Raw genomic sequence first — 21885 nt, forward strand, 5'->3', positions numbered from 1 at the left:
GCTGGGTCCTGCCAGGAGGACCAGGCTGGGAACTGTACGTTGCTTATGTTTTTCTCCCTGATGGGGAGTGGTGTGGGCTTGGGAGGCAGATGGAGGTGCTGCCGACTTTAGTTGGATGTTAGTGGGAGGGCAGATTGTGGGAGGGTGGATGCGAACACGGAACAGGGCAAGTGTGAATCACGGAGACAGAATGGTGGTCGAGGCAGGTTCGGCAGGTGGGGGGCCCTTTTGTTGGCTCCGTCCTGATTTCAGGGTGACTCAAGTGTTTGTTCTCCTCACAGAGACCCAGGTGGGGAGGTGTGCGGGCTCCTCTGGACTCGAATTCCCCTAATTTTTCTAATCGAAAGATGCAGGTGGACCTGCATAAGTGGTGCTGGTGCTCCCGGGGGCCTGAAGCAAAGGGAGATGCACCTCTGGGCTTCGGGCTGACCTGAGCCAAGCCCTCCAGCTACCCTGGTGCTGGGTTCGAGCCCGGGGTCCTCTCCTCTGGCCTCTGGCCGTCCCAGCCCTCCTGTCCCGTCCGCACCCGCCTGTGCCCGGAGCCCGGGGTCCCTCGTCCCTAGCTCCCTCTCTGTTTCCCACTCACTCGTGGCAAAGCTCCAGGCCCTGAAGTGGACTTCTTGCTGCCCTAGGGACTCTTCTCTCATCCATCTCTCCCTCCGAGAAGTGCCCTCCTGACCCGACAGACAAGTCCCCACGCCGGTGCTAACAGGGCCCTAGGGGTGGCTTTCTCCAGGAGCAGATGTTTATACATGAGGAATTTTGTGTGGTTCTGGAAAGCCAGTGCCTCGGACCCTGTGGGGTGCTCATCATAGGTGGGTGGGCGCCTTCCAAGCCCCTAGAACCAGGTCCCATGGGCAGTGCCCTCTGTGCCCCTTTGTGGGTCGGCTCCCCCACATCTTCCCTGCCATCTGCTCCCTGTAGTAGGAGCTCGTTCATACAAAGCGTGGACCACGTCTCCAAGCAACAGCTCGGAGTGCTGTGAGCTGAGCTTCTGGTCACAGATTCCAGCCAGGACTGGACTGTGCCTCCCGCTTTCAGAGCAGGGCTCCAGAGACGGGGCTCAGAGTGTCTGATCACAACCAGCCCTGAGGCCTCTGGTTCTCTGAGCTTTGTCCTGATGGCACGTCAAATGATCAGACACTAACATAACGTAAACTGGCCTTTTGATCCTAGCTTTCGTACTGAATTAAGATTTTATTTCCTCAATTTGTATGAAAGATTAATACGAGTCATCTATTTGCAAAACCATTTTCATCTCTCTTGAAACTTTATGCTGGAGAAGTTGTCAAATACCTGGTCCGTTTTCTCTTATAAAAGAACTTGAGTAAGTTTGACTTTATATTAAATCCCAGGAAAAGTTTCTCTCTCCGCACCTAGTATCTCTACTTCTTGTTCTCTTGTGACAATACCTACAACTCACTTTGTTTTGCTTTTGCCCCGTTGTTATGAGAGCTTGTGATGCTGCATTTGCCTTTCTTGGGTTAAGTGAGGTGCCCAGGCTGCTACAGAGCTCTGCTATTTATGTTCTGCACGATGAATCTCAGATGCGGATCTTTTAGATGGAGGAACGAGAGGCTGGTTAACCGGCATGATGGAGCCAGAAATGAGTCCTCGGCGGTGAAACAATTCAAGGCATATGATGGACTCGAGATGTCACGGGGGTGCCACCCTCCTGCGTGGACAGGGGGTCAGGTTCCCGCCCCTCACTCAACCCCGGATGCCCTGTGTGCTCGGGGGAGCCTAAAGGGGGCAGAATTCTGCCTCTTGCACTTTTGCAGCTGCTTTAAGTGAATTTTTTTATTGTTCAGGATGGAGAACAGAGAACCGAGATGAGAGAGCTGGAGGCCCTTCAGGCCTAAGGGGACAGTTCTGTGAGTTTCTGTGCTTGCTTTCTGATAAAACTCAGTTAAAAAGGCAGGACTCGGTCTGGGACTTGGTTTCCTGATTGATTCCCTGGGGGGGACCCTATCAGCTCAGACCTTGTCCATGTGGTCGGGTCGTCATCTGCCAGGGAAGCAGCTGCGTCAAGCCATGGGCGTGGGGCCCGGGGCTGTGCATCTGGGACCCTCGTCACCAGGACGTGTAGCGGTGGTTTCTTCACGCCCTAAATCTTGGCCCCCGGGTGCTTTGGAAACTGTTCCTTTGCTCTCTGCAAGAATGGTCTCACTCTCTGGTCCTCTTTTAGGGGTTCTTTAATATCCTGTGTCTCAAATCGTTTTGAAAGGAGGTGGAGTGAAAAAAATAGTAATGAACACGATAGCTCATCCTTACTGGCTTCTTTGGGGAGGAGCCCATGGCTTTTCTCTTCACTTGTGGCTTATCCTGAAGTCTCACACACGCTGTGCTCGTGGGAACCCCTCGCTCAGGAGGTGCGTGGCGGGGAGGGAAGCGTCGGGGATGGGCCTGGTTGGTTCTCACCGGCCAAGCCTCGGCACTGCTTTTCAAGGCATCCACTCAGACCCTCTGGCCCAAATGGAAATTCCCTTGGACACAAGGAGGAGGGAGAACTGTTTGTGCGTAGGCAGGTGTGGTGGGCGATCTCGGTCCTGGCATCTTGGGAGCAGCCGTCGGAGAAGCAGCATGTCCCTAACGCAAGGCTAGTTGCTCGTCTGAGCTTCAGACACGCGTGTGTTTCTGAACACCAAAGGAAAACGAATGCACAGCACAGATCAGCACCGTCAGGGCACGCCACACCCACACATGGCTTCGCCCGCTGCGCAGGGCCGGCCCAGGGCCTCATAGCATTAGTAGGAACTGGTCTTGCTCCGGTGGCTTCCTCACCCAGGTGCCCAGGCCGGCCTTCTGGAATGCTCTGAACAGCTGCTGTTTGACAGCCTGGTAGGTGCGTGCCCCCAGCTTGGCCTCACAGTACATGGACGGCGTGTCTCCGTGGCTTGGGATCCGTGTGCTCAGCTGTGGGGCAGAACGAGAGAGGACGGGTGAGCCTTCGCCGGGAACGGACCCCGACCAGCAGGACCGCTCAAGCCAGGCAAGCCGGCACTGGCCTGCCGGTCACTTTTCCTTCTCTCTTCCTTTAAACAGAAAAGCGGCGAGATCATCACGTGGGCTTGGAGTTTGCCAAGAGGGTGGATCTCAGGTTAAGTCCTCTCACCACACGGATGATGGGAGGGGCTGCGTGAGTCAATCAGTCCAATTCTGGGGTCATTTCACAACGTATCAAAATATCCAGTGGTGCCCCTTAAATATATACACTGTTCATATGTCAATTATGCCTCAGTAACAAAGATATCTATTCTCTCTAATTTGATCTATTGATAAATAAAATTTCATATAAAATTCCAAGAAAAGAAAGAGAGTAACAGTAGGAATTAGGGAGACTTTGCTTCACAAGAAGTGTGAGTGATTAATGAAACAAATAAACACGGAACTTGTCTGCTATTAACAGCACAAGCTGTGCATAATTTTTTTCTTTTTCGAGGAGGAATAGGGGCTCAAATCGGCGTGGGTGGTGAGGCCGAGGGGGCCGTGGGAATGAAGGCAGCGTCCCAGGCGGAGTCACCTGCTAGCCCGCCGGGAGGACCAGGACTGGCCCCCGTGTCCAGTGGGGCAGGACCCGGCCTGGCTTCACCACCCGTGCACCAGGGTTGGGGTGTGGTGAGCGGGGGAAGTGGTCGGTGGGGGGCGGCACCGGCTACTGGCCGGCCAGTCCATCCCTGACACTCACAGCCGTGTAATTGGGGGAACACCTAACTTTTCTGGGCATCCATTTCCTTCTCTCTGGACTGGAATGACATGGACTCCGAAGTTTCTATGGACTTTCTCACGGGCTGCACTGGCCACAGCTGTTCACCAGTGAGCCCCTTTCCACCTATTTCTGGGGCCATAGCATGAGACCCTGCTGCGGGTCAGGGGCCCCACTAGGAGGGGCCACACCTGGAGTTGGCGGGGGGCGGGCAGGGACACGGGGCCTGGTTTGCGTGTCCTGTGTCACCCTGGCTCTGCCCAAGCGGCCGCTCCCTGGGCCCCACCCATGTCCAGCCCCACTGACCTTGCCGTAGAGCCGCGCCCACCGGGCCGAGAGCCTGTGCTTGCAGAGCCTGGACGAGCGGCCGCAGCTCCGCTTCCCGGTGGTGGCGTCGATGACCTCCACGTCCGCCGTGCCCACCACCCAGTTCACGCTGAAGTGGGGCGACTTCCCAGGCTGCCGTGCCTCGGCCTGACTCACTCCTGCCGGGAGAGACGGGGCACCGGGCATGAGCGCTGCTGGCCGGGCGGGCGGGAAATGGCTCCCACGCTGGTGGGACGGGGTGGACGGCCGGCCCGAGCGCCATCACTGGGGCTTGGATTCGAAGGGTTTTAAATGCAAGGCGTTCCTGTAATAACACTGCCCACGTTTCCCCCTTTCTCTGGATGTTCGTCGCGTGGACTGGTGAACAGATGGGGCCGCATAAAGGCCAGCTGAGAGCGTGCGTTTACGGGGCATCTGCTGCCTGCCCGCTCCCCACAGGGCAGATGCCAGGGTCACAGTCCGGCTGACGAGATATGAAATGGAGTGAAAACAAATGAGCTCTGAGAGTGCAAGGCGCCGGCCCGGCAAGGTGACTGGAGCCCAGCGGGGACTGGAAACTGGGCCCTGGTTTGAATTTCAGGACCGCAGAGCGTTAAACCGGGAGTGGGTCTTTCTGAGTCCTGGGGCCGCCGAGGATGCTAAACCATGCAGGATGGTGGCCTGGGAGGAGGGGCACTGACCCCGGGGCCTCGGCCACATGCCCTCCATGCCCCCCGACTCCCCGCGCAGCTGACGGACTGGCTCCACCCCCAACCCTGGCTCCCACTGGGGTCACGCAGAGAAGGACCTTGGTCTCATGTGTGTTCACGGCCACAGTGCTGCAGGATGTTCAGCCTGGACCCCCCCCTCCCCGCCCCTCCTGATCCCTTCCCTGGATCCAGCCCCCTGAGCAGCTGCTCCCGTATCCACACTCTGCCCCTTCCCAGCCTCCTGTTCCCCAGTGGACAGACTGGACGGCTGCATGGGGCCTCTCAGGGCCCTGGGTGGGTGGGCCCAGGGGCCCCAGCAGCATCTCACGGGGAAGCAGAGCCTGGTGCTGGGAGGCAAGTGGCAACCCAAGGAGCTGGACACATGGAAAGGTTGTCACCTGACTCATCAACATAGATGGAAATTAAATTTAACTTAGACACCCAAGACCTGAACATTTGCTTTTAGCTCCACACCAGGAATTCTAGGTCTTTGGGGGCCACTGCAGAGCTGTTTCTGCTGCCCAACCACAGGAACTCATTAATCTTCAACATTTTAAGAAAGAACAGGAGAAAGACGAAAAGGGAAAGTGAAAGAAAGACATTGAAACCGGGCCCAAAGTGATATTTTATCAGAATTACTGAAATTATTGACCGTTTAGAAAATGACTCTGGTTTCATAGACGTTGAATTTGAGGCAAGCCTTCCCATCCCTCACCTGACGATGGTGAGTCAGGACTGACCCCCTTGGAGACGGGCGTGGGTCTCAGGCTCCCATCCCCAGCTCCTACGAGGTGGATGTCGCCACCTCTTCAGCTGGTCTTGTTTGTGTTGTTAATTCTTGTGTGGTTAAGAAATTGTGCCATTGCCACGGGTCACAGTGGGTGTGTCGGGAGAACTTGGCCTTCTGGTTAAACGGGGTTCAAATCCTTGCTCCATGTTGATAAATAGAGCTTCTTCACACTTAAATTCCCGTGAGTCTATTTCCACATTTATAAATGGAGGTAACAGCCGCTGTCGTGGTTGGTGTGACAGGGTGTGTACCTCATCTTGACGTTGACGGGAGTGGCTGCTGGGTTTATTTAGGTCCCTTCCCTGAATGGTGGAGCCATTCTCTGGGGGGGACTCGTGGAGGGTGAGTAGCTGCACCGTGCAGATCAGGCCTCTCTGGGCACCCACCCCCCAGGAGAACCACCCACAGGCTGTACGTGGCCATCACCTGCTGGGCTCAGGCCGTAGGGCGCCACAGCCATGGGCACAGCTTTGGGTCAGATCCGAAGGCACCGTTCATGGCGAGGACGGGGGTGAGGCAACCCCCTCCGCGACAAGTCGGCCCGAGTCACGGGAAGGGAAGGTGGGGCAGTGGTCCTGGATGGGCACACGACCCCTGCTCCCATGGCCTCGCTGTAGTTTGCTGAGTCCCCTCCCTGGACGCTGGGAGCCCCTGGAATCTGACGTGGTCCCCGGATTTGGCAGAGGGCCTTAGATTTTAGGAACAGGTTCTGGTGTGTAAAGAAACCTGGGGCATAGCCACTGAGCCCTGGGTGGTCCCAGCCCCACTGGGAGCATCCTCTTCCGCCCTGTCTGAGCTTTGGGGTCCGTGATGCTGCCCTTGGCTGGTGACTCTCGTGGGAGGGTTGAGGGAGTGGGGAGGTGTGCTCTCTTGGGGGCTGGCCTGGCTGAGAGCTGTCCCCGCGAGTTCCCGCCACCCCGTGGGCACCACTGTTGCCCCTGGTTTTCTGAGAACAACCTTAGGGTCCTGGGAGTAACCCTTAGGCTTGGCTCTTACCACAACCGTTGACTGGCTCTTTGACCTTCTCTCTCCTCTTCCGGGGGATCTGGTCTAAGCCCCGGGCTGGCCAATTGCTGTGGGTCTACACATGCCCACCACCCAGGGCCCCCCACCGCAGATCACGGCTTGCAGCCCCTTCAGAGACAAGGCACCACCCAGGAGGGAGCCGCGGTGGATTACCGGGTTAATTACGGGGGTCACAGCGGGTGGGGCTACCTCCCCAATGCCCCATCCCGCTGAGCTGAGAGGTCAGCTGCCGCCAGAGGGGCTCACGGCTGTGTGACTTCTGGTCCTCACGACCCCAGGCCGGCCCTGGCGGCCTGGGGGCAGCATCCCCCTCCCAGGTTTGGTGCTGGGGGAACATTCAGGAATTTGCTCCTGGATCAGGTGGGGGCGACCTATGGCCCTGGATCCTCCCTGCCCTGTTGGACACGTGTGTTTATTGCCTGGATTTCTCTGGGCACCGCAGACACTGCCCTGAAAGTGACACTGTGATGTCTGAGGGGCTCATCCTGTTACACCTTAACTCTGGAATGTCGTCCGGAGATGCTCCGCACCCGGCTGACCTTTCAAGTATCCGATCTCTGCCGTTCTGCTCGCTGAGTCTTAAATGGCCATGGGCCAGACTGGGAGAGCCTGCCCTGGGGGCCTCAGGGCCTGTGGACGGAGGGGTGTGTGCGTTTGAGGACCTGTTCTTACCGCTGAGGAGGGGCCGGTTGTGCCGGTACGAGGCGGGCAGCTGGCCGATGTCCTCGGTTCTGTGGCTCATGACCCGGGAGAGGTGGCCGGTGTGGTGCAGGCTCCCCACCACGATGCTGTGCAGGTACACGGGCTCGATGAAGTGGCAGAGCAGCGCACCCTGCAGCCCCAGCACGTTCCACCTGGGGGGGAGAGGGGCGTCAGCGCCCTGGCTCACTGGCCTCACCTGGGGGAGGACGGGGGGCCTTTCTGCCCCGTTGTCCCCGAGGCGTCACTGTCCCCATCGTGCAGCTGGCGGTGGGGGGTGGGGGGAGCTGGCCTGGGGCTCGCAGCACCCTGGACCGGGCATGGCTTTGGCCTCGTGACCCCTGGTGACCCCGAGCCCCTCTCTGCCGTCGGGGGGACGGGTGTCGGTGGGTCTGCGTGTGAATAAACGTGGATCCTTTTCCTGGAAAATGAGTTGTTGGGTGAAGGGGAAGCTACATATTCTCTCAGGGTCTTAAAGTCAGATTTAAAAAATGACCCTCTGGGCTTCCCTGGTGGCGCAGTGGTTGGGAGACCGCCTGACGATGCCGGGGATGAGGGTTCGTGCCCCGGTCCGGGGGGATCCTGCGTGCCGCGGAGCGGCTGGGCTCGTGAGCCATGGCTGCTGGGCCTGCGCGTCCGGAGCCTGTGCTCCGCGATGGGAGAGCCCACGGCAGTGAGAGGCCCACGTACCGCAAAAAAAAAAAAAAATAAAAAAGACCCTCTGTCTCCAAAGTGAATCGCAATTTTTCTTTATGTTCCCTGGGAAATATCAGAAATTGAATTGACTGCAGTTTAGGGGAGAATACTCTCCCTCCCCACCCCTTTGTCAAACTCAGCAGCGGGCGGGACCTACTGTGGTGACATGAACGACCTTGTTTGGCTCTGGGGGTGATTTGACTTCAGGAGCCCCGATCAGAGGACAAGGCCGTGGTCCTTGACATAAATGAGGCTCTGGGTGAGTGTTTGCTTCTGCCAGCAAAGGTGACAGGAGCCTTGTCAGACATTTCCCCGTAAATTTGAGTGGAACAACTTTCCGTGTATCTGTTATTTAAGGCGACATTTTGTGGTTTCCACATGCTTCAAATCCAGCCTCCACCAGCACAAGCATTATGCAGTTAATTTCTTACATCATTATTCTTTTCATTAATTAACATTTCTCCACGGTTAGAGCAATTAATGTGGTGCTTCCATGCCGTACATTTCCTTTCATGATTAATAAGGAGTCATTCTATTTCCCTTTCCCGAAGCAGTCAATTAACACAGAATTCTTTCCATTAATTACCGAGTGCTCAAACCAGCAGGCCTACCTAGAGAGCAGTCTGCTCTGAGAACCTGTGACACCAATTGTCTTAAAAAATTCCCTTTAAATTTTATTCCGTAAACACAAGCAATTTAGCTGGCGATATTAATTTGCCTCAGAAGCATTGAGGTGAGTGAGAAACATCTTCTAATCTCATGCAAGAAGAGGCAGCCATCTGGCTGGCGAGGATTGAGGAACGGCTCCCCCTCCGTTAAGTGTGGGTCATTAAAGTAATGTGCTCACCCACATAAAACTCAAGTGGAATATAAAAGGTAATATTTATATACAAACAGTTTAGTCCTACAATTTAAACAGTCATTGGTTTTATGAAACGTTTACTTTAGTCTATCAGATTTGCATAACTTCACTTAAAAAAATAATTGTGGTCATTTCTGTAAGTCACAACCTGTCTCTCAGAAAGGAGTGGAGAATTGCCCTTGGGATCTGATGTGTCATTTTCCCAAAGAGTAAGTGTCCAAAAGTGTTGAAGGGGAGCACATTTCTGGAGGCATGAGAAGCAGGGGAATGGACATTCCCCATCGATAACAAAGCCCTTTCTCTAATGATGAGATGAGTATTACAGAGGGGACATTCCTGTGCTTCAGGCTGTCCATGGACTGGCTTTGAACAAAACTTCTGGAACGTATCTGAATGGCTCTGACTCTGCAGGAAAGTCTAAAGACAAACAAATTCTATATCTGGTCTTCTCCTAATAACCTTTACAATAAAGAGACAATCAGCCTTCTCCTTCCCTGGCTGTACGAGTTTAACTTATTCAGCCAACACCATCAATAAAACCAAATGTCGCCCTGAATACAAACTGGAGAGTTTTCAGCATTCCGGATTGAACGGAAAGTGCCTCTCCTTTTATACAAACAGCTGACATGACTGCAGTGTTGACAGAGAAAAAAGTCCCAGGTCTAGTTTTCAATATAGATAATCCCTAAATAAATATATTTTTGTCTGTTTGTCAATCACTGAAATACCAAAGATAAGTGAGGGACAGATCTTGGAAAAAGGCTGTTTTCTTTAACTGAGAGACAATCTCTGTACCTCGAGGACTGACAGGGACTGTCCCAGGATGGGCCCCACCCAAGACCTGCCGGGCCTGTGCGCCCGGGGGTTGAGACCGATAACCGCGGGCATGGGTGCAGGGACTGTGGGTGGTCGGGGTCCCTGTCTGCCGTTTTCACCCCCGAGGCACGGCCGTAGGGAGGAGGTGCGGGTCCACCATGACAGTGAGGTCTGAACATCACCAAATCCATCCTTACTTCACTTCCCTCCTTGTCCGTGGGCAGGTTTGCTTGTGCCCTGGAGGCACAGTCACACCCACTGAGAAAGGTCACGGTGCAGCTGGGTGACTCAGGCTGAGGCGCAGCTGTGAGTACAGTGCCATGCACCCTGGGCTCGTCTGGAGCGTCCTGCTGCTAGGACTCCCAAGGCCGGGATGGAACTGGTCTGGGTGCAGTGGGCATCAGCGTTCCCAGCGTGCCAGGCAGTTCCATTGGGAGCCAGGTGATGCACAAAGCAGGCAGCATGGACTTGGGAGTCAGTCTACCGGGTCCAGGTGACCTCCGTGTCTTTTGTTGTCACTTAGCCCCTCTTCTGCTTTCCCTCAATGTTCATGGTGTCTCCTGGTCACCTAATTTCTAGTTTGTTTTGCAGCTTCTCAGCCCTTTGCAGTGTCCTGGGGGCTGGACGAGGGATGGCTGCTGCCTCAGATCTGTGTCCCTGTCTCAGCATTGTTGCAGGAGTAGCAGAGGCAGCAGATGCGGGAGTGTCATCACTGTTACCGCGCTTATGTTGGACAAATATTCCTGAGTATATCACTCACTACCTTTGAAACAGGAGGGAGAGGGGCAGGGCACAACTTTTAAAAGAATGACATAGCCCAAGGACATGACATAAACTGATTAGAACCAAATGGGTCCAAGATGGCAGACAAGTCGACTTCCACTAGGCCTTGAGCCTCAGTATATGCTCACTGTAACACATCAGCAAGCTAAATGACACACCCACAGGCGCCAGGACAGTTCCAAGGCCAGACCATAAAGGTCAAAAAGTGGGTGGTGGCCCAATTTTGGGAAATCCCCACCCCTTCTCCAAAATAGCTGGAATACTCCTCCCACTCATTAGCCTATGAAATTACCCACCCCTGTAAAAACTGACAACCCCATACCCTGGTGCCTTTCTCACCTTCTGAGATGGCCCACACTCTGTGGAGTGTGTTTCTCTCTAAATAAATCCACTTGTTACCTATCACTTTGTCTATCACTGAATGCTTTCTGTGATGAGACTTCAAGAACCTGAGCTTCGTTAAATCCTGAAACCAGGTGTGTGATCTCGGTTAAAAGACTATGGGTTTTGGTGAGGTTCGAGTCCCAATCTGAGATACACGGTTGTACCTTCACCACTGGAGATGGGCTGAAGTTTCCCATAAAGGCTGCGGTAAGGTGACCACGGTCTTCTGTAAAGGAAGAGTCGTGGTTATTACACCAAGCTGGGAACATTTGGGGCTGGGCGTTTAGTAAGAGCAGTGGTTTTAAAATGACCCATATTTGGAGCTTGGAAGCATGAACACATTCCCTCCTGATTTCAGCAGAGCTGTAGGTAACACCATCCGGCTGCCAGGTGGGCTGGGCGCAGAGCCAGGTCCCCACTCTCAGAGGGGGGAGTCTTGCAGCCTGAGATCTCAGTGCGGGGAGTCAGATGGGGCCTCGGTTCCCAGAGAGCATCCGTAATTCTTTACAGTTCATTTTTACGGAGAAAGTTTTAATCTGTTCATTTAAAGACACATGGCAATCGATAATCAAGCTCTGGTGTTTAAAATGAGAAACCGTATCTAAAGGAACATCAGTTCCAGAAGATTTAGATTTCTATATGCTACTTGCCTCTCCATGCTTAGAGCAAAAACCCCTCCCTGGTTCGCCTGTCCTTTCAGGTGGCCGGTGTTTCCTGTTAGTGACCGTTCAGATTGGCTTCTTACGTCCAGAAAGCCAGGCCACGTCCATGGGAACATGGGCCTCACGGTGACACTTGTCATCTGTCCTGGGCTCACAGAGGCGCAGGGCTTGGTCTGTTTTATCTCTGAGCTGCAGGAAAATCCAACCCTTTGATGCGCCTCCAACCTTAACTCGTGGGTTGAAGGTCGAGTTTCCTGGACCTGGTGAAACAACCCACATTCTGCAGTTTCCCTGGGTCTGCACCAGCCTGGCATAGGCAGTGGCATTTTAGGAATAGATTTCACTATGACTTTGGTTCTGTAATTTCGCAAAGACCACATGAGTTGAGCCAAGTGAGTGGAAGTGGTGTCTCCTACCTGGTTATATTGGTTTCCCGGGGCAGGGGGTGAGGTGGGTGGGGAAGGGCTTAAAACATCGGAAATTTACTCCTGGAGGCAGAGGTCTTAGGTGAGGGTGTGGCAGCCCGGGGGCACCGGGGAGACCCCACCCCCAGGCCTCGCTCACCTGGCGCTCAGAGGCTTGTGGATGCGTCCCTCTGGGCCCCGCCTCTGTCTCTGTGGCCTCCCCTGTGCACCTGCTCTGTCCCCAGGTCCCCAAGGCCTCACTCACGAGGATACACTAGCTGCATTTAGAGGCCACCTTCTCTCACCGTCCTTGGCCTAATCCTGCCTGGAAAGGCCACACTCACGGGTTTAGGGTCTGGGGACAAGGATATCTTTTGGGGCCACCGTTGGGCCCATGCCACCTGCTATGGGGCATTAGGAGATCCCATTGCTTCTGTTTACCCCATACCCTGGGCTGCGTAACCCCACTCTGGGGAGTATGTCCTAAGTCTGTACTTGGAGATTTGGAAAAACGCTTCGGCACAGAGATATTTCTGGAAACATGGTGCACGGAGCAACCACTTGTGAGCACCCAGGGATCCAGCAGCAGGGAGGTGCCTCCAGCCTTGCACGTGGATTCAATGCCCGTGACTTTGAAAGGAGCCAGGATCGTAGTGTTCAGTGATGGGCTGTAAGCAAACTGCCCGAAGCAGCAAAATCCTGATGACAGGAAGAAGCCTGTGTTTAGGAAAAAGGTTAAGGCGTTTATAGCCAAGGTGCCTGCTGTTTTCGGTGACGGCTGGGATACTGGCTGGTCGTCTTTTTTACTTTTCAAGTCTCCTAATGTTTCTTACTCTCTCTTATGTTTTAATGGGGGGTGAGGGGAACTTCAGATGTGTGATGCCGCTCCCTGTGGGCTGTTTCCACCAGTCGGTGTGACTAGATGGTCCCATCACACTTTCCCTTTATCTGGAGGCATGAGAACGTGTGGCCTTAGGTGCGTTTAGGATCTTGTGGCCACAGAGTCTCAGGTTTGGTTCCGTTTTGGATGGAAGCCATTCACCCAAGGGAGAGGTATCCACTCTCCCTCGAGCATTGGAACCAGCTTTTATCTGCAAGATAGTATTTTGCTCCAGGGCTTTAACTAAAATTCCTTTTCGGCCAAAAATCTGACTTTCAAAAGACTTTCATGGCCCAAGAATTTTCCTGGGAATTCCAACGACTCTGTTCCAAAGAGAAGAAATTAGATTTCGTTTTCTGCTATGTCAGCATCAAAATTATTTTTAAAGGGAAAAAACGTAGCTGGTGTATCCCCACTTCCGGCCTCGGGTGTTTTTTTCCCATGGAACAGGGAGAAAGGGCATCCTGCCCGCATCCAGTATGTGGTGCTGGGCATCCTGGCTTTGGTGCTGGTCTGTCAGACTCTCCAACCTCCCGGTGACGTCCCAGGTGTGCTTCCACACGATGCTGAGCATGGCATACCCCCAGGAGCCTGGGGCCCTGTATGCGCTTGCAGACTCTGTCGGCTGTGCGCCCGGTTTAGGGAGGGGGGCAGCCTGGGCCTGGTTCCCACGATCTTTGGAGTGAGTTTGATGATAATGACATTCACATAACGCAGCCATTTTCCCTGGGAGGCCACCCTGACCACTGGACTCGTGGGAACGTTGCACAGAGCTTCTGTCCATAGCGTCGACCCCTTCCACATGCTTGGGTCCTGGGCCAGGTCTGACCCAGCCGCTCAGCCTGTGTGAGTCCTGCCCACTGTCCAGCATGGTCAGGGGCCACCCCTCCACTGCCCTGTCCACGAAAGCCTCGCCCCGACTCTGCGTTTCTGAGCACGGCCGTCATCACGAAGGAAACCCCACGCCTGCCCCATCTCCGCTCCAGTCCAGCCTCGCTCGGCCCCCTGCAGAGCTGGACGTCTCTGCTCCCGCCTCCCGTTGGGCGATGGATGGGTGCCCACCTGCAGAGACGGGACCCTAACCTGCGCACGCACCCCTCACGGTAGCACCAGCGATCCCCTGAGGGTCAGACCTTAGACGCAGAAGCAGATGGTGGGGGTGGATAGGATTCCAGAGCAGGACACGGGGTGCAGGGGGAGGGGAGGCCGAGGAGGGAGAGGGCATTCCGGGGGTTGCAGGGAGAGAGGCAGAGATGGTGGGCTTGTTCAGGGAGGAAGGTGGGGCAGGGGAGACAGAGAGACAGAGACAGAGAGAGAGACAGAGACAGAGGAGAGTGAGGAGAATGTTCAGGGAACACCTGAGGAAAGTCCTGGGAAGGTGGGCTGGGCTCCCAGGGGACTGAGTGGGGGGAGGGGACCTGGTGCCATGCCCCCCAGGCCCCTCCTGCCCCATTGCGTTCCCCACCGTCTGGGCACCACTCACCTGGCCACCAGATTTGGGGACTAGACAGGTGACTGGCAGGGCTACCCATGAGCTGCATCAACTCCTGGATGAATGTGGGGCGGCCCCCCGCCTGCCCAGAGCCACGGGCATCACAATGTCCCCAGCATGTCCCCCCTCAAAAGCAGTTAGAACCCTCCTCAGCCCAGGGACGTGATGTGAACTGTGCTTTCTAAGTAGACTTTGTTAAACAGAGCATCACTGGTGGGAATGAAACCAGGGGGCCTATGGGCTCCTGGGCACGAAAGCCTTTCTGTCCCCCATTTCTTGTTTCTAGGGAACAGACTGCAGCCTCTGTGACCTTCCCTGGGTGCCAAAGGGCAATTCGAACAGTTGCTAATCAAGAGAGGAGTAGCCAAGAAACCACCTGAGGTGAGATAAAGGAGCCAGAGAAGCCCATCAAGGTTAGGAAACCCGACCCCCTAAGACCCTGCACATGGCCTGATCTCATCAGCAACACCCCCTTGAAGGCTTGTTATAAACCCCTCATCAAATCCTCCCCCAAAACTATGGGGACACATAGTTTTTCGAGGCAGGAGCCTGCTGTGTCCGTCTTTGCCTGGCAAAGCAATAAGGCTGTCCTTTTCTACTTCACCTAAAAGTCTGTCTCCGAGATTCGATTCGGCACCGGTGCAGAGGTGCCGCGCTTTCAGCATCAGGACTGTTGACGTCCCACATCACCCGGGCTTTGTAGCGAGTTTAATTCTCTGTCAATTGACATTTAAGATCCTAGAGACAGTGAAACTTAACTTCTGTATCATTCATTCACTTCATTTGCTAAGGAGTCAGAATTAATTTAGAGACCCAGCGCGATCCTGGGAGAGCAAGAGAATTTCCGTTAAGGTGGAAACTGCTGCTTCTCCCCACTTCATGAATAGATGAAAACAGTACAAAGGAGGCTGCGTTTCCTTCTGAGAGATGAGCTAGTTGACGACTACAGGCAGCTCTCTTAGATGCAGAAATCAGTGCTTTGCTGTATTGCAGTCAGGCGGGGGGCAGTCACTCCAGGGGAGTAAAAGGCCTTATTTCTCCTGTAGCCGTTTGGTGATTTCCCTCGAGATTTCGGATCCCTGTTCGCCAGGGCTGAGGTTTTACCTGCCCCGTCGCCTAGGGAGCCTCACAGAGGTACCGAGTGCACCTGGGCCACGGCCCCTCCACATGCAGGCTCGGGTCAGGGTTGGGGTCGGGGCTGGAGTCCCCGCTGCCCTGACTCCCGAGTCCCTGGGTGTCTGCCTCTCCTCGGCCCCGCCTGCCTCTCTGACGGCTCTGTCTGGCTTTCCAGGGAGGCTGTGATGGTACAGAAAGCGCCTGGCCGGTGCACAACTGTGTGTGGGGCAGCGGGCAGCCACGTCCCGTGGCGGGTGTGGAGTTCAGGGCCGACAGGGCAGAGTCCGGGACCTTGGAGTGCACCTCAGCACCCGGCCAGGCCCCCCTCTGGGACCACAGTCCCTGTCCCTCCCCCCCGCCAAACACACACCCGGGCGGCACTCGTGCAGAGGACAGAGGGGCTGTTACCTGGCGATCTTGTCCGTGCAGGACATGGTGACCAGCTGCTCGCCCAGCAGGACGCCGTCCCATGTCTGCACCGTGCCTGGGCCACGTACGGGCACTGTCCCCTCCCCGGACTCGATCTTCGTGCGCAGGTGCCCCCGGAACTTCCTGGCCAGGTGCTTGCTGCGGCTCACTAGGGGACGAGAGCTGCGTGAGACACGGGGGCTGGGGACACGGTGGGGGCGATACAGGGTGGTCACGGGGGGGTGCTCCGAGGGGAGGGGATGAAGAGGGGAGCTCATTGGGAAGCAACTCCAGTGACCCCGGTGCCACCGCCCGCGTTCAGGATGAGGAAGCAGCTTTGGAGGTAAGTGCTGGGCGGACGGACTTGTACAGACACGGGAGGAGCTGGGGCACAGCAACCCCTCTGGTCCAGGCTCAGCCGGCGTCACAGCAAAAGGCTGGACAGTGACCATCGGTGGCTCTGCAGCCGTTTGGTCTCAGTCCGACCACTGGACCTGCGGCCCAGCTCTCAGCACAGACGGGCCAGGGAAGGAGCTGCATTTACAGACACCGACTTTTGGGTTCCACGTCACCTTCATGTGTCAGGAGATGCTCTTCTCACCCTTTCCAGCCGTTAAAACATGTAAAAACCATGCTTAGTTCTCAGGCGGCTGGTGGGATCCAGCCCAATTGCTGGGCTGCAGACCTCGTCTAGATTTTAGTCCTGGCTCTATGGTTTCCTAGCTGCGTAGCCTTGGAAAAGCTACTTAAAACTACTGTGATACGGTTAGCTCATCTGAAAATGGGGTAGTGGTGGTGCCTCCCTCCTAGGCTTAGGGACTAAATGAGATGGGACCTGGGATCCCAGAGCTGCTGCCGAGAGTCCCAGTGAGGGGGCGTCTGCTACACCCAAAGACCGGCCCATGGTAGGGGCGCCTCGATGCCCTGTTACTGCTCTCCTGCGTTTGCTTTCCAGAGTCACCTCCACACCCATATACACCAGTTATTTGAAGAACTAGCTTGAACGAGAGGAAGATTAAATTTATTATTTTTTTCTTTTTTAAAAAAAGGTTCTATACATTTAGTCAGGATTATAATGTATTATAGAAATGCTTAACTGCTTTGTGTACAAATTATATATGAACTACCACAGTGATACCAACGTTGACACACACGATGGTGGGATGAACACTAAATGCCTTCTTTAAAAGGTTTCTATGTAAGTTTTAGAATTTGTGAAAATGTGTTTCTCCTTCATTTATCTGCACTGGAGTGAGGGTAAATTATTAATATAAATTATTACCCAAATAATTAATAACATTTGGGTTTATATGGGCACCTTCTCTTACAGATCTTGAAGTCATTTCCAGTATCTTTTCTCATGCTTTCTAAGAACTGAAGTTCCTTTACTATGTATTCATACTGCCTAGAGGCCATCTCTTGGGAAGAAAATTGCTGTACTCTGTGGAGAAAGTAAACTTTTGAGAGGTTTTAGATTGCTTATTGACCATACTACTAACCAGGTCCTTGTTGAGATCCAATTTGGACTGGCCTATGAGTCATCTATGGAAGGAAGAACCAAGCTGAGAGACTGAGCCTGGGGGAGGGAGGGGCACAGCCAAGGGATGCCCAGCCCTCCCCCTAGGTAGAGCCTGAATCTCTTCTTTGCACATTTAAGTGGCACGAGGAATCGGGTGACAATGCTGCTGCTGCTGCTGCTGGTGACGATGGTGACGATGGTGACGATGGTGACGATGGTGATGATGGTGACGATGGTGATGATGGTGACGATGGTGATGATGGTGACGATGGTGATGGTGATGGTGACGGTGATGATAATGGTGGTGATGGTGAGACAGTGATGATGGTGGTGATGACGATGAGACAATGATGATGAGGACGAAGATGACGATAGTGGTGATAATAAATTGAACATAAAATATTTCACCTGACTCAAAAATACTTGAGCAAAACTTTGGTTTGACCTGACTTTTTACACCGTCCAGGTGAGGTCTTTATCACATCAACTTCCTGTGGCAGGTGGCACTGAGGGAAAGGAGGGCCGGCGTAGCTAACAGTTTCCACAATTTACCACAATGTTAGGAACTAAAGTCTTCTGTGTGGGAATACTTTCTTAGGAAATACGGTACTTGCTGTCCCTCTCTTTCTGGTAATTATATTCAACCATTCTCTCAATGTTTCAACTATTGTGTCATTTTCCAGACCTGGAAAGTCACCCATTACATTGTAAGGCTCTTCTGAATTCTTACCCAGTACTTCTGTGCAACTAACCTTCCCTGAAGCAGACTTTGTAGCCTGTTAAGGCCATGACAACCCGGAGGCCTGGCTTGAGTAACAACTGGTTTCTAGGAGTTAACCTAAAGTTTTCAGGTAGATGAATTTTTCCTGAAGAGCCAGGTGCATGAGATGCTCCTGACAAGTGTTTATTTTCAGAGGTGTTGAGTCTCAGCTGCCTCCTCCAGCTCCCCCACCAGTGTGATCAGTCCCAGTGGCTCTGAGCGTCGCGATCTTGCAGAGCTCGTTTACCCTGGCTCTTTCTTGCCTAATTGCGAGAGGCAGGAGGGAGTTGAAGATGCTACTTCAAGCAGAACGAAATGCCAATCCAACCAGAAACTGCAGGGAACTGACCTTAAATCATCTGCAGTGGATTTGTCGTGTGCCCTAGACAGTGGAAGTGTGGAGCATTAAGACCCTGCCTGCATGGATACATAAATGCTCCCAAACCCATAAGGATGTTCTCAGCGAATTCTCCATCTCATGAGACTCTTCAGTGTGGTGTTTGTTCATCTAAAACCCTTACTTTCGGACCCTGATGTCAAGATAAAGTGCGGCTGGTAATATGTTTAAGAAAATTGTTCAAGTGAATATTCTACTTTCAGGAGAGAATCGGATGGCGATGGAGGAAGTCCACCGAGGGAGCAAAGGTCTATCTGAAATGTGATGCATGGTTGCTGCAATGGTGCAGGGGAGAGAAAGAGCCAGAAATGGGAAAAAAGTATAGGAAAGAAGACAATATTTTTAAACCCCAAATAAGCTTCAAAAGGTATATCCCAGAAGGTATACCCATGATGTGGTCTACTATTTATTGTAATAATGACATCTACAATATTTGTCATGTGGTCACGTGGGTGTTCTTGTCCTACCTGGTGAGGATGGTGACAGTGACGATGTGAGTGAAGAAGCCATTTAAATCCATCGACCCTACAATGCACGGATATTATCATGTGTTGCATGCTCTGTAGCTCAGTAGTCACATCAGAAGACGGGGCGTCAGGAAGTGTACTTTAGATCCCCTGACTTCCTATGGGATTTTGGAGCAATCTCTTGAGCTGCCGTCATGTACAAAGAATAGAACTGGCTCAGATGCACAGGCATTCAGTTCACACTTGTAAGATAGCTGTGTGATGTAATCATGCTATTTCTCATGGCTTCTTGTGGGAGATAGATCGGAGATTTGAACTAAGTTGTTAAACACTTCTAAAATGGCAGTAAGGACTGAATTTTCTAGGTTATTTAAAGAACCTGCCAAGCAAGAGGAATTTGCATTAGAGTGTTGGTGGGTTGGAAGGAGAACGGTCACCCAGCCACTGTGACCAGCCCGGGTCTTTTCATTAATCTCTTCATTTGGGTTATGATCAGAACTGCCCCCACGTCTGCAGGCCTTGCAGACGCTCCACCAGTCCCCCGTCTGCACGCAGGCCCGCCCTCCGGTGGGAGAGGATAGGAAACCAATTGGGCAGGAGACAGGTTAGGGGGTTTTGAACCCGGGGTCTCAGAACATGGCTGATCCTCAGAATCACTGGGGAAGTTTTAAAAGTACGGACCCTCAGACCCACTGCACCCCGAGGCACCAGAATCTTGGGAGAGTGGGCACAGGAACCTGCATTTGTAGAAACTTCCTGGCAGTGTTGTAGGTAAGTCGGCTTTGGAAACAACCAAATCTGTGCACACCTGCTCACAGGCAGCACGCCACCCCAGACATCTTGGCCAACGGACACTGAGTCCATTTCTAAGGACTCTAGGAAGGGAGAACCTACGATCTGTCCAGGTGAATGTTTTTGAGGGGAAAATACCCCAGGGACTTTAGAATTTCTGGAGCCACAGGCGTCCCCGGGGCTGGGGTTGTGTATTGTCCCTTAGCTGCAGAGCCCCTGAACTGGGCCTCAGGGGTCTGGGGCTACTGCAACTCATGGAACCTTTAGGGCTATGGCGAAGGCTTAGGCCAGAGTCCCTGGTGGACAGCGGGGGGGCTCTGCCACAGGTGGGTCAGACTTGGTTCTCTGCTGGGGTTCACTCTGCCTTCCTTCCCTCTTGAAGGACAGGGGGCCATCTGGGCAAGTCTGCTGAGAACTTCCCTTAGGCCTAGTCACTGAACAGGTGTGTCCGCGGTCCCCACATCAGGCATCTGTTGTGCGTGTGTGCCGTGTACTTGTGTGTGAGAGAGGGAGGGGTGAGCCCCGGCACCATGGCTGTGGGGTGTGCAGAAAGATGTACAGCGGCTCCTGCAGACCAAGCAAGGGGTGACAATCAAACCAGCCAAAGTGACCAGGACCGGCAGGGGACATGCTGGTCGGTGGAGGGGAGGCTCCTGGAGCAGCTGCGGGTGAGAAGCTGGAGGCCTCATTGTCCAGGGCCAGAGCTTCTCCCGGCTGTGACCCCTCTGGGGAGAGGATGGAGCATGTCATGCTCTGCATCTGTGGACGCGAGGACATTGCCGTGACCTTCAGGGTCGGGTGCCCTGGGCCTGTTCAGGAGCGTGGACCCTGAGGCCGTGGGGCAGTGAGGCTGGGCTTCTGCAGGGGTGGCTTGCAGGAGGCGGGAGCACCCATCCCTGCTAAACGCCCCTCGGGCAGGCCCTGCCTCCAGGGGGCCTGTCACTGTCACCTCTGCCCTGGAGGGGACCCCTAAGGTTCCCCATCACCCACACCCCCTCCTCCGAGGTCCAGCGAAGGAGGCACCCTGAGAGTGAGCCACCAGCAGTCACCCCATCCCCACATTAGCCAGTTCTCTCTAAAACAAAACAATTCCGGGGTGTTTGCGCCTCGGCAAATGGAGAAGGCTGAGCCACCTGTAAAGGTCCTCCACGTGGGGGACGGCACACATTCGGGGTTTCTTGCCCTGGCCGACGAGTAAGGAAGGTGATGCAGGACACTTGCTGGCCGTCTGAGGGACAGACCCACCAGGTGCCCGCTTGGGGCCCCTGTGGGAACCCTGGGGAGAAACACCAGCTGAAATAACCTAGGAGCAGCTTCTAATTTCTGTAGGCACATCTGCAGCAAAAATGTGAGGAAAATGCTTTTTTTTGTCTCTTCTACCTGCACCTGCCACTTCTTAAAACACCACGAAGTAAGAGACATCTGTGCCTGGAGGAGAACCCCAGGGCGCACTGAGAACGAATCTGCTTGTTCTTCTAAACCACCGGCTTTGCAAGTTGGAATTAAGGCCGGGGAGGCTGATGACCTGGAACCGTCCCTGGCAGAGAGCGCAGTCTCGGGGGGGCGGGGTGGGACGGGCTCCCCTTCCTCACTCAGCCACCCCGACTCTGGCCGGCAGGAAGCTGGTGCGTCAGGGCCTCCCCAGAGTTCTGTGGGACTTTTCCTCCTGGAACCGGAGGGCTCCTGGCTGGGTCTCCACGATGCGAGGTCTTCTGAGAGAAAATGGAAGGATAATTCCAAGTAGCTAATGGACCATATTTCACAATTTCATGTGGGGAATTGGTACCATGTAGATCCAGCCTGACGAGCGCCTCCGAGAAAATGAATTCTCATGTTTTCTTCTCTGTCTCTCTCTCAGGCTGCGCGGTCAGAAGGAACACTCTGCATAACCCCAGGGGCCTTTGGAGGGGCCAAGCCCACTGCCCGCGTTGCCGGTCCCCCAGCCTGCTCTCCTCCTCGGGCAGCTCCCTGGAAGTTCCCTGACATTGAATAGGTTCCCTTTCGTGACTCTGTTTGACTTGATTCTCCCACTGACTTTCCATAGGTGGGTGTTATGGTCTGAATGTGTGTGTCCCCAGATTCTGTATGTTGACACCTAACCCCCAAGGTGATGGTGTCAGGAGGTGGGTCCTCTAGGAAGTGATGAGGTCATGAGGGTGGAGCCCCCATGATGGGATCAGTGTCCGTATAAAGAGACCCCACACAGCTCC

The 21885-nt window shown here is 54.1% G+C and overlaps 1 protein-coding gene across 1 annotated transcript in view; it reads right to left on the bottom strand.

Annotated features, from left to right (window-relative positions):
* Positions 1 to 2739: 2739 nt before the first annotated feature.
* ADARB2 (adenosine deaminase RNA specific B2 (inactive)) overlaps positions 2740 to 21885 on the bottom strand; it is a 363774-nt gene continuing 344628 nt past the window's right edge. Inside the window, exons 7-10 of the mRNA XM_065871875.1 lie at positions 15741 to 15909; positions 7211 to 7392; positions 4013 to 4191; positions 2740 to 2916 (exon numbers count right to left, since the gene is read on the bottom strand). Of these exons, the coding sequence (XP_065727947.1) occupies positions 2740 to 2916; positions 4013 to 4191; positions 7211 to 7392; positions 15741 to 15909 (707 nt within the window). The remainder of the gene's footprint in view (positions 2917 to 4012; positions 4192 to 7210; positions 7393 to 15740; positions 15910 to 21885) is intronic.

The sequence above is a fragment of the Phocoena phocoena genome, chromosome 2 (genome assembly GCF_963924675.1).
Source record: "Phocoena phocoena chromosome 2, mPhoPho1.1, whole genome shotgun sequence".
Lineage (NCBI taxonomy): Eukaryota > Metazoa > Chordata > Mammalia > Artiodactyla > Phocoenidae > Phocoena > Phocoena phocoena.